At 37.4% G+C, this 17,756-nt stretch overlaps 1 protein-coding gene across 4 annotated transcripts in view; it reads right to left on the reverse strand.

Annotated features, from left to right (window-relative positions):
- Positions 1-17,517, reverse strand: part of LOC306855365 (fibulin-2-like) — a 66,756-nt gene extending 49,239 nt beyond the window's left edge. For 3 of the 4 annotated variants that reach the window (XM_079394020.1, XM_079394023.1, XM_079394022.1), the window contains exons 1-2: positions 4,835-4,995; positions 786-2,706 (exon numbers count right to left, since the gene is read on the reverse strand). In XM_079394020.1, coding sequence (XP_079250146.1) covers positions 786-2,604 — 1,819 coding nt within the window. In that variant the 5' untranslated portion in view covers positions 2,605-2,706; positions 4,835-4,995. Of the gene's footprint in view, positions 1-785; positions 2,707-4,834; positions 4,996-17,393 lie in introns of those variants that run through there. The other variant, XM_079394021.1, reaches the window with a different exon arrangement.
- Between the last annotated feature and the right edge of the window lie 239 nt (positions 17,518-17,756).

Genomic DNA, 17,756 nt, shown 5'->3' on the forward strand with positions numbered 1-17,756 from the left:
ATACAAAAATCTGAAGCCAGTGATTTTGTCACGCGATATTTAGAAGGCACTGGGAGCATATTGAGTTACCTTGGTTCCTCATTCAAATGCCCAATTAAATATTTCTGTTCCAGTACAAGTCAAGACGAATTATGCAGACAATACCTATAAACACCTTTTGGTTCAAAGTCACAAGCCATTTTCCAGTCAATGGTGTGTTTATAGCTAGCAATGTTTTCTGCTAATTGAAGCTTTGAGCGTGCTAAACGACACAAGGGTGTTAGGTGGTGTTTGAGTGAATATGATGATTGAGCCAGGAGGATGTTCCCAGCGGGTGCGGTGTTTGGCTTCACGATCCAGACGGCCCCCCTGAGTTGAATATTTATGCTCCAGCTCACAATTCCAGGGACTAGCAAGAGTCCTTACCATTTACATGTTGAAATCAAACATGACAGCAAACAGCTTTCCTAAGCGCTGGGCGATACCAGAAATGCTTTAATTGGTACCCTGCCATGTGATCTGTGAAAACAAGCCACCGTAGACATCTCAAGAGGGGCCTGTTTGTTTTGTCTTGTCACACCGCAGGGTGCAAGGCCCGGTGTGTTCCCAGGCAATGTATTACAGTCATCTTTACACAGCTGTGATTGTCAATGGCACGTTGCCAAGCACTCAAAATAAGAGTTTATGGTACCAGGTGAATATCAACTATAAATCACATTAGCATTAATTATGCACTAAAACGCTTCAGCATAACAGTTCAACACTTGAAATACTGAATACATGACATGCATTGCTTGTTAACTCACCCTCCTCCAACCTTGAATGAGTTCTGAGGGTGTTGTCTGCCTCTTCCTCCTCCTCTCTGAAGTTAAACACACTGTGGGACTGTTTGTTTGAAGGTGGGCTGGTTGGACTGAACTCAACTGGAGAGAACAACTGCCACTGATGTTTCCCCTCAAGCTCTGTGTTGTGTTCTTCTAGGGTCTGCACATGTTCTGCTTCAGGTTCTTGGCGCTCAAGGGGTTTTATGTGTTCTACAAGATATTGTTTGTGGTCTACAGAGGGTTCTCTGTGGTCCACTGAGAGCCTTTTGTGTTTCTCTTCAAGTTCTGCTTCTGATTTTCCATGTTCTGTTAAAGTTTTGGTAGGGATGGTCACACTTTGCTTAACAGGACTTGGACTGCTTAGGATATGTTCATTCTGAATGGCATCAGAGCTAGTAGTTTCATTCCAAACAGCTGCTTTCTCCTTACTAGACCCTCTTGATATGGTTTCTTCTTGTTTGGAGCCATCTGTTTCCAAAGTATCAGGGTTAAAGTGAATTGAATGAATTTGACTCTCGGATACACTGTCCAAAACGGTCTGTGATGAAGTTGTGGTCTCCCGAAGCAGAGATGCAGTTTGCTCAACAGCCATCGGAGAGTCAGTAACCATTTCACTATACGTGGTGTATTCCTGTAAGGTATATGTATCCCCATCAGTAGTTTCCGAAGGAAATTCAAGCTGTTCATCATCTGTTAAGGCCTCTTGATTGGAGTCGTCTTTATAAAGACTAAAGCTCTGGATCTCTGAGGTATCTTTATGAGTGACGAATCCCGCTCTGTTTGTAGTTTCCACAGGAAGAATGAATTGTTCCCGGTCTGTTTTATATTTCAGAGGGCTGAATAGCTCGTTTTTTGGTTTGTCGTTACGAATGCCGATTCTCATCCCGTCAGTAATGTCCTTATGGAAAGGAAACTGCGGCCTGTCTGTTGTGGACTTACGAATACCAAACATCTCCCTCAGCTCTTGCTTGGCTCCCCTGTGCACACCCTGGTGGGGGGTAAAATTATCTGAACGAGATACAGAGATGATGGATGACTCTGTGGGAGCAGCAAATTCATGCAGAGAAGGAGCTAAGGAATCAGTGGGTGAATAATCATAGTCTTCTTCCTTCTCATCTACGTTTCTCATCCGTAGCTTAAAAGGACGATTGCTATCGCTGGGTAAGGAAAAATGTTTGTTAAAGGGACCTCTGGAGCCTTGAGGGTTAAAAATGTGTTGTATCGGGTCTCTGTATCGTCTCGCTGATGTGCTGTCATCAGCTGTTGTGGTTAGCATGGGTTTTGAAGTGTGATTTGGGTCGCAGTTTGGAACCGGATAACACATTAGGTCTCCACCTTCATTTGGGCAGTGGCATACTTGGCAAGGGTCCATTTGGAATGAGTGTCCGGCTTCATACTTCTGCCCCTCATTAACGCATCCAACTCGCTCGCATTGAATGCACCCGTCCGACGGTTCTGACAATGCTATGCAGTTGGCCGGAAGCTCAGGGCATGGTATAAAATGGCAGCTGATCCGTCCACCTCCTTGAGGACAGGAGCATTCAGTACTTCCAAAGTCCACAAAGTACGACTCACCTTCTGGAACCTTGCCGGTTTTGAAGCCAGCACTGACGCAGTCGTAATACTGGTAACCCTCACACTTGCAGCCTGTTTGCATGCAGGTAGCACAACATGCTCCCGTGTCCAAAACCTCTTCGATGCAATTGCGCAATTCAGGGCAATTCACGCCAGTGCAATCCCTTTGACAAAGGCAGCCGGTTATACTTAGCAAAAACACAAAGTTCAAGAGGCCACGGGCCATTTTGACTTGGTACCTGCTGATAAATGTCTCCAGTACAGTCCAACCTCTCCAGATCCCAAACAGTCAGCTCTCCTCTTGTGAACTGCAAGCAGTCAGTGAAACCTAGAGAGAGAGATGCAAGTTAGAGAGCACTCTGAAAATTTCCTGTGGAGTTCTTCCAGCCAGCCCAAAGTCAGTGAGTAAAAGCCAACATCTGGCTTCACAGTTGAGCTCACCCTTCTAAGACCATCCCACATTTTAAAATCACAGGGTTGTCCAAGCCTGATCTCATGAGCAAGTTTCCCCTTAATCATGAAGCACCAGCATTCAAGCTCATTACCATTAGGTGACCGCCACACGAACAGTGTATTCAGCGACATTCAATTTGTAATATTCCATTTGATGGGTCTTAAAAGCCTTACCACACCATACAATTTCTCTATTATTTTTGATTGCTTTTTCTGATTTGTTTGACATTTATGGGACAACTGTGATTTGCCTCAGTTAGTGCATGTCTGTAATGAAGGAAGTCATACTGAACTCTCATTTGCAAATAGCAAAGCCAACTGAAAGGACTCAAATTGAGGCATTCAGTGCAGACACAAAGCCATTTTTGTAGTTGATGAGGTGTTTTGTGGGTTAAACAGAGTGGATTTAAAATAATTTCGCAAAGCTGTGTTTTTCTGTAGTAGCGATGACTACAGAAGACTACAGCAGTACAAGACTTGTTTCTAGCATTGTAAGCCATTTGAATTGAATTGCTTTCCATTCAGCAGCTGAGAAACACGTTCTGTTTACTTTGGAAAAACCATTGGAGTCCCGAGGCCCTGAACGTTTAGATTTCATGGCAGATGAAAGGAACTGCTTTAATTGTTTCCAAAAAAACACCATTAACCTTAATATAAGTCTGGGCAAAGTATTTGTCTCTACTACATGCCAACATGTCATTTGCAAGATCTAGTCTACCTTTGATTTATAAAAATAGGTCTGGCTGATTCTATGACCTATATGAAGAGTTAAAGAGAGAGTTGTTTTAAAACCTGTTTGATGTTTTTTGTTCTGCGGGACACAAAATGTTAAATCTAAAGGATGTTAATGAATGATGACTAGAGATGTCAAGCTTCTAAAAAGATAATTCACCATAAAGCTACAGTACAGTAAAATTGGTCTGCATGATACAGTATAGTTGTTATGCACTACAAAATTTGGTATCTCACCTAGCTCTTCATCTCTTTCATTAAAGTAGCAATATCTGATTCATAAATGAGTAATAAGAGTCTGATTGTTCTAAATAAATCCAATTAAAAAAAAAAAAAAAATGATTTGTTCATGAATCAGATTGATCTGTTCTCAAGTTCAACTCTATGACAGTGCAGTGTTGTGGTAAACAGCTTACTGTTTGGAAACATTATTGAACGACAACATTAATTTAGGCTCTGTTTCTAATACAAGCACCACATGACCTCAAAAAATAGTGCATTAGACACACTCTAGTTAAATTGTTATGGTGAATCTTTTAGTCTTCAAAATTTGTATATTTTTATTTCTATACAGAAGAAACACAGTCCGGTTTGGAATGACATGAGGGTGAGTAAATAATGAAATAATTTTTATGTTTAGGTTGAACTATTATCAGTCTATAGAAATGAGACCAAAACTTATTATTATTATTATTATTATTGCGTTTGTGTATTTTAAGCATATAAAATGTTAAGAGGCAAATTAACTAAAAACTAACTACAAAGAAGATGCCATGTGCCTCACAAACACAGCAGATGCCTCTTTATAAAAAGTAGCCTATAACCACAGTTTCCGCCAAAACCCGGTGAAAAAGTGGTAACTTCACAACATTAATCAAAAGAAAATAAATTACAATTCTGAATAAATTATTGTTGTTTTACAGTAGTAGCAATAACAAAATAAAGGACATGTTGGCGAAATCCGCGGTTATCATGGTAAACTATGGTAAGTGCTGTCAGAGAATAACTAATGGAAGACACCTCAAGCGCGCGCTCAAGTAGCCTACCAAAAGTAGCACCACCTCTATTTTAGTTCAACTTTTTTGCACAAAGGTAAAACCAGCTTAATAAACATAAAAAACAATGTGCAGTCAATGTTGTCGGTCGTCTAACTTTACAAATCTGCCACTGCAACATTAAACTTGTTTTGCAGAGCATATGTCTTATAATACACGTGAGCAGCTCTTTTGCTGATGTTACTAAATAAAAAGCGTTAAAAACTGAGGTTTTACCTCGCTGTAGTCATGTTCTTCCGTGCGTCCATAGGTTAGAAGTTGCAGCCAACTAACTGCCTTATCAAGCCTACACTGTGCAGCTTAGAGAGCGCTGAGAATTGTAAAAGGGAGGGACAAAGTTGGAGACCTCCATACGTTCGGTAGCCTACCTAATTTCTGAAGCAGCCCATTCATTCAACCTCAACCATACGACCATTAACGATTAATCTATTGATAGTAGCCTATTATAAAAAAAAAAAAAAAAACACGTTATTTACTGAAAACATGAAAATGCATTCATTTAATGTTAATTAGGCTATGTTAATATATATTTAGAATTAATGTTCCTACAGCAAAAATACATTTTGCATTGCTTCCGTAATTTTATTGAAATAATTGCACAATAAACTAATGTAGTCGTGAATGCACAGGAAAGAAAATGTGCTTTACATGATGGACTCCCGAAATGCAATAAACAAATAAATACAAAAATATAAATGATGATGATTATGATGTAAACACAAACAAATTCATTGCATAATAAATCAATTAAAATACCCCTTGTCATTTCATTCTTTTTAATATAAGACTTTGTTTTATTGTATTAACAAGTAAATAGTAGCAGCCACAATTATTATTTAATACAGACTGTAGCTCTTGATCATTTTAGATAAAAGACATTCAGCTCATGTCTGTAAAGCTCAGTTGAGTTTCTCAAACACTTGTGTGAAATTCTTTACACCGCAAACAAACCAAACTCAGGAAAGTTCCTCACTACATACATAGGAGTTGGTTTTGTTTGCCTTGTTAAATTGTTGCTTTTGCACTCAAGTTTTCACTTCAAAGCCAAGCCTGCTTTGGGCTTTTGGAAATCAACACCATGACAAGCCTGTCTTCTGTCCAAGATGCTGTTTTAAGGGACCTTACAATGTACTACTTAAGAGCAGCGGTTAGTTTAATTCAAACTAAGACCTTACGCCTACATTGGCACTCAAGTTTATCGGCCTTTACTGATAATTTGATTCATTTACGTTTAAAACACACATGTGCATGTCACCATGCATTATTCCCTCACCATGCGCGTCCTACAGTACTTCTCTGTTCAGTGTGTTTGATCAGCGGTGAGCAGCACAGCTTTTTATGAGTATTCACGCTGTCAGCAAGTTGCAGCAACAAATCGATCTGAAGTCATTCATTATCAACGAGAATTGGGATTTCCAATGATATGAGTGACAGTAATGTAACATACTTAAGGAGATCTTATGCAGATGAGCAGTGATGCACTGTGAAAACAACCAATGGAAGTGAAGACTGTTATTGGCCACCTGAAACAGTTATGAAGAAGCCAACAACACAACCTCCGATGATATATTCTATACAGCATACGCCCATTAGTCACTCAACTGGCTTCAGAAGTATTATTGTGTTTAACTCATATGAGAACCGTCCAAAACAATCAGACTACATGACATCATCAAAGGAATAATGTGAAATTATTCATATTGATTCAAAATTCCTCAGGAGAACTTTGTGATCCAATGTGTGTTTAGAGTCTCGATAAAGTCCTCTTAGAAATCCAACAAAATTCTAATTTAATTCTCAGCTTTGCCATGAAATTCAGGAAGAAAGAAGAAACTGTTCCAAGCAAATATGGCACATATGACTCCATATTTCCAATTTCAAGTGTTTACAGGCCAGTACACAATGCAGTGAAACATTTGACACCATGGAAACTGTATACAAACTTAATGTCCTGACTATTTCAAGACATCCAGAAATCATTTCAATGAGATCATTTAACACAAAGTGAGTATTACTTTTCTATATGGAAAAGTCTGGTATCAAAACAACTGATATATTTACCTGCATAAATGTCATTTCAAAGTTATGGATTTACATGCAAAAAAGCTAAACAACAACAACAAAAAAAAATTGATAAACTGAAATAATTGTGATTTCTAACATGGGGTCATCTAGTGTTCATTTTTTGTTTTTCAGTTTCATTAAAACTATAAAACAGAAATTGCCACAAAAAATATTAGGCATGTTAATAAATTTAAGTAACTAATCATGATAAATATCACATTTTTTCCAGCTCCTTTTTTTAAAGAATAAACAAAGGAATCGGTTTTTATGTAAGTTATTGCAATTTATGCAATTTAAAAAAAAAAGGCATAGGAAGTCTGGGAAACACTTTTTTAAATCATTATTTCCACCATCGAGGCCAAGCAAAGCACTTCCTTCAACATTTTACTCAAACAGCCATGTCTTTTATCTGCAGGGTATCATAAATATGTCACTTGGTAGGAATTTTAGCGGTGGAATTTTGTCTTTGAATAGATCTAAATGATGTTGCTCAGGCATTGACCTGATCAGGATTCTGACCCAGGGCTCCAATGAGGCCCCTCTAATGACCAGGCTTTAGGAGAGCCGTGCAGGCTGTCTGCTGCAAAGATAAATGAGTTTTACTCTGATCCTTGTAATTGATACTTCTCTTTCCAGGTCTACACTCCTCGAGCAGGCAGATGAGAGAGTGAAATCAGCACACTTTCAAATGCATTTAGATGCTCTGTTTTGATTTGCTCAACTGGAGCAAAAAAGGTCCACCGTTAAATGCGCATTAACGCAAGATTAATTCTTGAAGCAAATGTGCTGAAATGCAAAGCTGTAATGAACATCTACAAAGCCTATGTGTGCCAGTTAATTCAGGGCATTCAGTGCAATGACATTTACCAAGAAATTGTGCAAGTTTGTTTTGTTGGCGAATAAAACTGAACTCAGAATCGGTTTAGAAAATGGTCAAAGAAGGCCTATAGAGACAGTTACGGTGATACTGACTTGGGCAACAATCAACAAGGTGCTTGTGGGAACTGACTGTATTACTCTGACAGCCGTGCTTACAGGCATACTAGTGAGATTTGTGGATTCCCTGTTTGATCTCAAGAAGAGATTTATCAGACACAGTTTCAAAAAGTCAACAAGAAGCGATAGCATGACCTGGAGCCCGGGGGGTTGGGGTGGATGGGTGTTGAAACGGATTTATATAAATACAATACATACACACTCACTCCCCTGGAAAATGAAGAGATTCTGTAAATCTGAGGCACATGGCACTTTCATTAGAAGTTGGTTTAGAAGAGATGTATCTGAATCATGCTGTCTCCTTGACTTTTAGGCTGATTTTAAAAATAAAATACCTTTCAGCAATGCAAACTGCTGAAAATATGATGGGTCATTCCCGTGTGTATTATGCGCATAAAAGCCAATTGTTCAGCATGGTGGAGAGCATCTGGGACTGCTATTAGAGCTGCTGTAAACTTCTCCTGCTGAGACTGGATTAATCCACTTGTGCAATATTCTACAGATCATAAAACTCTGGAAGAGAAGAGAATGAATAAAATAGTGTTTTCAAATCAATTTTGCAGCCACTGTGATAGAAATTAATTTCTGTATGTTTATAATAAAAGTTAAAATAAGGTTGAGGTCTCTGCTATGACGGGTCTGATTTACTGTGTTAAGAAAAACATGTATTGGTATAACTTTCAAAGTTACCCTCAATTTATTGATTGTGAAACCTAGTCCATAAAGACATGGGTTATCCATTTCCCACATGCTTTTTAACAGTGGTGTTCCCACGCTGCTGAATTTGGTGAAAGTTTGCCGTCTATATTTAATGTGATATAAAAAATCCCTGTACCTAAATATAATGATAAGCTATGTCTTGCTTTTGAGTTGTCCTCACAGACGGAACATGAAAAAAAAAACATAATGTAGTCCGAATCAAGAACAAATGAGCCGGTTATTTAGTAATCAAAAATATACACTGTAACTAATGTAATCTGACTCTCAAACTAATGAATCTGAGTTTATTTATAGAGAATCAAAAAAGGTACAGCGTGACTAGTTTGATTCACGAATAATATACACTATTAAGTCGACTTATACTGTACGAGCCGCGGACCGCAGGTCAAAAAGATCCATCGAAGCAGTTACTGGATCAGCATTTGACGCACAGACTAAAATTAAAGTTGTCATTTTTCAGAGATGTCTGCATAGAAATTAAGCAAATTTTGCTATTATCATTATTAATCTGCATTTACAAGTTGTGGAATACAAAAAAATATATATATTTTGCATTTTTCTACAGTAATTTACACAAATGCTTCCACTGGAAATTACATTATTAGCATAAAATTAGTGAAAGCTTTAATTGAAAATAAACATACAGAGTGTATTTGCAAGGTCCCCCTTTTGCTTTACGAAAATATGTACCGTATTCAAGCTGCATAAACCTAAACAAATCATTAAATTCTCTATATCTCAGTGAAATCACAGATTTTTTCATGCAGATCTTCTCTGCATTTCTAATATAATATGCACATTATAAAGGATATAACCAGTGGTTAAAGGTGACCTTGATGAATTCTTTGTACATAATCCCTGTACTCAATGCAGAGAGATGAAATATTGTACATGTATGATAAATGTTCTGTTTTCTGTTGCCTCCCTTGAAAATCTGATCTCTTTTTGACCCCTTTATCTCTTTCCAATGAAAACCTGCAGGAAAAACAAGGTGTCACCCAAAGGTCCCATAATACAGGGGGACCACCCAGTGCAGTGATGAGCATGTTGGTGTGGCCTAGCGATAAGTGGGTTATCTTGGTGATGCAGTGCTGTTAAAGGGCTTGTAAATTATTGGAAAAACCAAGAACGCCCAGAGAGAAATGGAAAGGGAGAGAGAAAGGAAGTGGGTGTAGCAGGAGGTTCTGGAATCTTCATCAGCGCCACACTCCATCTGTATAGAGCACTGTTTTTTTGGAGTGCTTCCCTTAGCAATGTGACAGGTAACCATGATCCTGACAAAAGGAACCGAATGTATTGCAACAGCAGGGGGGAAGGGTAAAAATAACATAAAAACATATCCTGTGTTTGAAGCACACACATTGACAGGAACCTCTCAGATAACCATAACTTTTTTCCCCACTCTGTTAATGCACATGCTTTGCCGATTATAACTTTGGAAGATATTCCGTAGGCTCTAGTGACATCCTGTGAAACCACACATTAGCAAGTGTGGAAAGTTCCCATTTCGTGAAATATTAAACAAATTCAATAGCACTGCAATCCAGGTGTATGTCATTTACATTTAACTTAATGAAATTGTTGACTAATGTTAACAGATATGCACAACTTTGAAACTGACATTAAGCTTAATAAAGTCTGTAGAAGTATTGCCCCCCCCCACCCCCAGAAAACACAGAATGTTTTTCTGAATCGGAGTGCTGAGTGATTCGAACACAATACCACAGAATTGAATAACTTCATAAGCAGCACATGACTAATAAGCAGTAAATTATTATCCTACTTCTGAGGATGTTTGAAGCCAGTTTCTTGTTCCAGCCAGGCATCTGTCAACACAGTGGTGGGGGAGACCTGGGTGGGCAGCACAGCTTGACAAAACATGATGAAAGAGGGAGAAAGAGACCTAAAGAAAAAAGGAAAAATGTAGAACACTCGCCTGTCTTGCCTACACTGGTTTGCAGAGTTGAGTGTACAGTATGTTCATGGGGTCGAGTGGACTCCAGCCAGACATCTGATCTTCTCACTCCTATTTGCCAATTATGATGATTTGAACAAATGAGCTAATAAGCCTTGGATGTCTTTCAGAAACACAGAAAGCACGGGACAAAAATCTGATTGTTCTATACACTAAGCGAGATGGGGAGCATTCAAACTTTTAGGGTCCGCAGGATCTCGTTTTGTTAAATGAATACTTTTATTAATATGCATTAAATTGTTCAGAAGTGACAGATCTGAAAACACTGCTAATTTTGGTTGTCAATTGAAATTGTTTTTTTGATCCCAGATGGTGTAGTTACAGCATCTACCCACCGGGGCTAATGGGCCAAACCTTGAGCAATTACTATCAGCCAAACATTTACGCAGAAAAAAGCTGTGTCTCTTTTCAAAGGCTGTGCCATGAAGGTCACATTTATCAGCCACATATGCCATTGAGGCTGCCTCAATTCAGAAAAGTATCCATTACATTTCAAACTAAGAATTAAATTACAGTAATTTGGGGAATAGCAGTCAATTTTATAATAATTACTTTTCTGAAATGAGGCATCCTTGATGACATACACTGTATGACCAATAAATGTGACCTCTGGAGGACGCAGATTTTGAAATGAGAGACAGCCAAAGTCGTTACAAACTTTGAAATAACTCAAAATGATGAATTATGCATAATTCGACCCATGTATTAAGATTCTAATTTGACCCTAACTTTGATTTCATGTTTATTTCATGTAAGAGTCAAGAAACTCATCTGTGTATAATTATGTAGGGTAAGATTAGTTATCTAGCATGTCCAACTCACCACTGGAACATCATGAAACTACATGTTCTAATATTTGTTAATGGCATTACAAGCTGAGGGTCAGAGATGTTTCAAAAAGCTTCTGATGTAACAGCAGTGACAACACTTGAGTGCACAAAATGTTTCAGGGTCTTGATGTCTTCATAAGAACGTTCCCGCTAACATTGACCTCGAGTGACAGGAATGTGTTCAAAATATAAAACGTAAACACTGTTGCCTCCAGCCGGTTTGAGGCGAAATTCTGCAACAAGCAAGAGTTTCTTATTTTATCTGACAAAGAAACTACTTTACCTTTGTTTTTAACATTAGCACATGGGTGTGTTATTTTTTTTTCCAGCTCACAAGACAAACGAGGTTGAATAATTAAGTGACAAAAAGCAGCTACATTGATCTAAGGTATACGATCAGATTCGGATACAATTTAACAAATCTTGATGTTTGTTGCATTTAGGCTAAGATGACAGCTCATTAATTTCTACCTGATAAAATCACCTTATCACTGCAGCTTCTGTAATGTGAGTATCTATGAAACGTGTTCTTTCATTATGTCGCAATGACAGTCAGAGGTGGTTTAAGACTCATGATTAAAATAAGTGCAGTTTTTAACACTAGCAAGCCACAGAAGGATCATCAAGCTGAAGGCCTGAAGCAAATGTCAAGTCTTGAGTTTTGACTAATGCCTGTGGAGAGATTCCTCTTGTGCTTGTGAGGGATGGTTCGCTGAGTAGGAATGTTGTGGCCCCTACTTAATCAACTCCTGATTTCATGAAATATTCATGTTCTACCTGTGGGCTCTCAGCATGCGAATTGTTTTGTTTTGGATATATGTGTGTCGGAATGCAGTGTGAGATGCAGATAGCATGTATAAATCGTGCAAGACTTGAAATCAGCATCTCTTGTGCTTCAGAAGAGGTAGACAATGATGTCAGATGACATTTTGGAATGTCTGTTGTCCATGAATCAATGCAGTGTCATAAAAGTTATAAAAGTGGTTTTAGGGGCGTATTCATAGGTGGTTGCATACATTTTGCTGTAATATTGCATGTTATTAGGTGTGTTAGACTTGTAGTCTAAAAACTGTAGTGCCAGCTTATTAGCTACTGCTAAATCTGATGTTATATTGTTTATTAGTGCTGTGATTTAGGATCATGACATGAATAAAACCCTTGTGTATTAAAGGAGTAGGAGAAACGTTAATTGAAAAAAACACAGCTTTTAAGGGCACCTATTATGACCCTTTTTACAAGATGCAATATAGGTCTAAGGTGTCCCCAGAATGTGTCTTTTAAGTTTCAGCTTAAAATACCCCATTATTTATTATATCATTTTGAAAATGCCCATTTTGAGTGGAAGCAGAAACATGCTGTTTTCATGGATGTCTCTTTAAATGCAAATGAGCTGCTGCTCCCTGCCCCTTTTTTCAGAATAGGGCTGAGCCTTTACAGCTCTTACCTCAGATACTCTGCTAAAAATCATTTGTTTGCTTTTGATTATCATCTCTATCGCGCTGAAATCATGCATTTTTAACCATATTAGTTTAAATTTCTGATATACGGTTTTCTGAGCGCACAAATCCGAAACAGATTTACATTTATTCATTTAGCAGACGCTTTTATCCAAAGCGACTTACAAACACGCACAGAGAAAGCGGCTGTCACGAGGCATGTGAGTTCTAAACTAAGTTCTCTTTCATGTCTGATTGTGCTTAAATGGTCAAATACACAGACAGAGGTTTATGTTAAAAACACACATAAGTTACAAAAACAGTTGGTTATGTCTGTGAAGGTAAACAGCTGGAAAAGAAATTGCATATTAGATCGGTGTATTAAGTGACAGCACAGTAATGCTATCTATACTGCTGTCTATCCTGATAATATGACCCAAACAATAATATAAAAACTGAAAATCACTCACTGCTCTTGAATAATTTATCTCTAATAAGAAGATGTTTCTTATTTGAATGCTGCTTTTAAATGCTCTAGCGTGGAGATAAACATGTTGGACTGTGTGCGGTGCAGACTCTTCAAACGGTGTGTTCTGATACACTGCTTATGGTTTATGGTGATTTTTTTAAAAAGAGCAGGTGGATTTTTTTTATCATTATAGGGTGGTTGTGCACACATTTATGTCCAAACAACATGTAAAAGTGAATTTTGCATAATAGGTGCCCTTTAAGAGAACAAGCCTTTTAGCAAATAACTGATAGAAACCAGTGACATCCAGTTCTCCCAAAAGGAAGCTTCTAGCATGCGTGAGGTGTCAAAGAGGACCATGCGATTTTTTTGTCAGTTAGCTGGTGACAGCCAACATCCCACTGACTTTCTAATGCAGATCTGTGATCCAGCTGACTCTGTACACTGAGATTTCTTGGGAAAACTTTGTCATTGCGGCTTGCTACAAAATCACTTATACCTATTATAAAAAATTGAAAAAAGCTGATTCATTATCAGGATAACCTACCATCACTACCCACTGGCTGGCAAACCCCAGCTGCTTGAGTTTTAACTTTAAAATTCATTCAAAATACAAAAAGAATATGCCTCCCTGACTTTGTCAGAGTTAAAAAAAAAAAAAAAATCCAGTGTGATGTGTCTGAACTTCAGAGCTAATGATCAACATGCATTTTACTGAATTCTATTCTATTTGTAAAATAAAAGATAAGTAGTTACATGTTTGCTTCCAGATTTCAGGTTCAGATTCCAGTTTTTTTTTAATAGTTGAATTATGAAACCTTATAAAGCACCTATATGATTACCTTTTCTCACTCTTCTCTCTTTGACAACAGCTGCTTTCATCTCTTACAGCGATGCATTATCTGCTGTGATGCTTCATCTATAGGCCACTCACTCTGCACGAGGTAATTCTCTTTCCAGCTGCTCTATATCTCACGCATGGATACTTTCAGTCTAAACTGTGAGTGAAAAGATCCATGTGCAAAAAGTTCCTTCCATTTCCCAAAATCTGCTGTGAGAGGTATAGCTTAGAAGGTATGGTTCAGAAAGACCTTTAAATGTGGCAACACACTGAAACTAGTAGTTAAAAAAGGTATTTGTGCTTGAAATCACTTATAAAGCCATAAACGGCCTCAGGAAAAGCTTAGGATAAGTATTCATCTAAAACACAGAAGGGAAGTTATGTTTGCTAAGAAAGGAACAAGCAGATCTCTGGCCATATGGGCGGCAGAGGGAGCAAACATAGCTTGAGGCTGTTGCTCTGCCTGCCTCTTTCATTCTCCCCCTCCTAATGTTGACACTCCTCTGTGCTAGGGCAGTTTTTGAATCATTTTAGATGGCAAACCATTAAGGCTTCTTGTTTATTTCAATATATCTTGCTTCAGAGAAAAGAATGGAAATGAAATCAAGGAGTTGGATGAGCTTCAGAAAGCTCAGAGTTGTAGACATGAATCATTTCATTGTGTGCAAAGACAGTGTACTATCAAAGGTTTACCAAATCTGACTCCAAAACTTTATTAGGGTTTATTTGTGGCAATGATGTCAACCAGTTTGCAGATTAGGGTGCTGGAATTGATTTTTAAGGGTATCTTTTTTTTACTTTGTGACACATCATCTATATACACTACCTTTCGAAGGTTTGTTAGAAAAAAAGTTTTTTTTTTTTTTTTACTTTTCTCTTTTAATATGTTTTTTAAAAAAGTCATTTATTCCTCCTATGGCAAAGTTGAATTTTCAGCAGCCTTTTCACCATTCTTGTCTGTGTCACATGATCCTTCAGAAATCATTCTAATATGCTGACTTGATGCTCAAGAAACACTTATTATTATCAAGGTGAAAACAATTGTGCTGCTTAATATTTTTGTGGAAACTGATACTTTTATGCAGGATTTTCTGATAAATAGAAAGTTCAAAAGTAACATTATAAATGTCTTTATGTTTGATTAATAATCTTGTGGAATAAAAGTATTAATTTCTTTTAAAATAAAAAATCTTTCTGACCCCAAACTTTTGAACAGTGGTGCATATCAAATACTTCAGTTGAATCAGTTCATTCAAACTGTCATTATGGTTGCTTAACCCATGGCGAGAAATTTATCAAAACATGAGGCACTTTTTACAACCACATCTGAAACATCTGGGGCATTTTTGTGGCATTTGTGCCCCAAGCCCTGGTACTTTCTGACCTTAATACTGTTATCAGGCCTGCCACTAGGAGGCTAATGGTCAACTCCATTAATGTGATACTGAGATGTTGTCTTTGGGCCAAAATTTCCACATAAAAATGTTCCATTTGACGTGAGCAGACAAACTAGAGTTTAAATATAGAACATATCACATATAGGATGTGCGTCATTTTTAATTTATGAGGATTTTTCCTTCACTAAAATGATAGTCCACCCACATTTCTTTCTTTTACTAAGCCTCATGTCCTTCCAAACCTGTATTCTGTCTTCTTCAAAACAAAAACAAATAGTTAAAGTTGATACAGTAAATACTTTATGAACGCTAATTCTGAATGTGAAATTCAAGCAACCGCATCAGACAGTTTTTGCTGTAAAATTTAACAGATGTTTTGTACAGTTAGAGGGCAGATTTGACCCCTAACATGACTCACTTGCTTGAGTGAGTCCAGGGCAGAAGGCCAGTCATCATTAGACAATCAAATCTGTGGAAAACCCTTTATTATACTTGATCTCATTTCAACCTCGTCCAGAAGATGGATTTTACATTTAGCTCAAGCACTTCTCTAAACGCTCACATTAAATTCCCTTTAAACAACCCATGGCCTGGAATAGTCTTTTATTCAAAGGCAATGAAGGGCAATTTGATATGATCTCATTAAACCCCCCCCCCCCCCCCCCCCCCGAAATATCCAGCATCTGTGAAAGGTAATCAAACTGTTGTGGAGACATTTTCAGTGTTTAACTATTAACTATTATGAATGTCTTGAAAAATATGTCGGACTCCCATCTGGACACTGAAGGTGTCTGTTTTTCTCTCTTGCCTTCATTAGATGGGAGGACTATCTGTTCGCTGCGCCTGCTTTTGCCAGATATTGTGCGAGTGGGAGCTGTGTGTCTGGAGGGATTATCTTCCTCTGTATTTTCAGTTAATAAAAACAGCTTTACATGATCTCACAACTGTGTGTGCACAAAACAAGTTATAATTTAAGGGTTGCAGGTAAACATATTTTTCATTTTGATTACACTACAACAATGCAATATATTTCTCCTACCAGTAGGTTTTATGAGAAAGAAATGTAAATTTGAAGCTTGATATTTTTCTTGTTATAATTTCCGGTGTATATACTTTAACAGGTTGAGCGAGGTCATCAATCAGAGAGACAATGAAAAACATATTTTTTATGTTGTATACATATTTGCACATTTTTACGCAAGGAAGCACAAGGACATGGAGTTTTATGTGTGTGCATCTTTTATCTAATTAATTAGATGATATGCTGTTTAATTAATCAAGTTAATTGCATTATAAAAATAAACATAATGCATTGAATGTATATTATAAAATATGGCTTTAGAAAATAAATATATTTTTACATCAATGAACAAAAGCTTACTACAGTCCACAGCAATCCATTCAACAATTAATAAATATTATAACTTCTAATAAAAAAAATTCTATGCTACACTTTTTAATAACTTTCATACAAGACTATAACTTTCTTCTGTGGAACAGAACAGAACATTTAAATGAATAGTTCACCCAAAAATGTGGACTATTGTGATGTTTTTTTACCAACCTCAATCCCTCACAGAGCTTGAGATTTGGCTTTTTTGTGTTCTAGATGTTTTTAGTGGCAGCTAACAGGTGGAAATCTTAGTGAATTCATGTCTTAATGAATTAATCTTAATGAATCTGAATGTTTTTATCTGCTATTTGGACAGCATCCATTCACTGCAGAGCATCCATTGGTGAGCAAGTGATGTAAGGCTAAATTTCTCCAAATCTGTTCTAAAGAATAAAAAAAAACTCATCTGCATCTTAGATGGCCATAGGGTGAATACTTTTTCAGTAAATTTTCATTTTTGGCTGAAGTATTCCTTTAAGACGGCATTTCAGTCAAGAACAGTTTATTAAAATTATAGTTTTTATTTATTATTATTATTCATTTGACTAAATTTCCACACAAACTTGATAGTTGCTATTCATAAGCACAAAACATATTATACACTGTTGCAATGTACACAAGCCCTGTTTAGTCCATTTATAATTCCTTACATACCTCCAATTCAATGAGCGGCAGGTTTTGATTTCTGTCTTGTCTTGCCAGGAATTCCTCCACAGACTGGAAGAGCAGCAGAAAGACAAATCGACTCAGACAATCCGGTGAAGCCCCGATTCCTCCCAGAGCAAATGTTGCCGTGATCAACATCTGGATGTATTTGGCTCGCTTTTATATCCTGCCATTATCGGGGCAAAGGATATACATGCGTGTTACACTAATATAGGATATTTGTTCCTCCTTCTATAATGAACTGCACATTATCAGTAACCAAATAAATGTGTGCTGCAGTTAGTCAGGAAGTCATGTGATGTATCTTTTGTAGTCCACAAGGACAACATTGTAAATTATGGTATGCTAGTG

The sequence above is a fragment of the Barbus barbus genome (genome assembly GCF_936440315.1).
Source record: "Barbus barbus genome assembly, chromosome: 35".
Classification (NCBI taxonomy): Eukaryota; Metazoa; Chordata; class Actinopteri; order Cypriniformes; family Cyprinidae; genus Barbus; species Barbus barbus.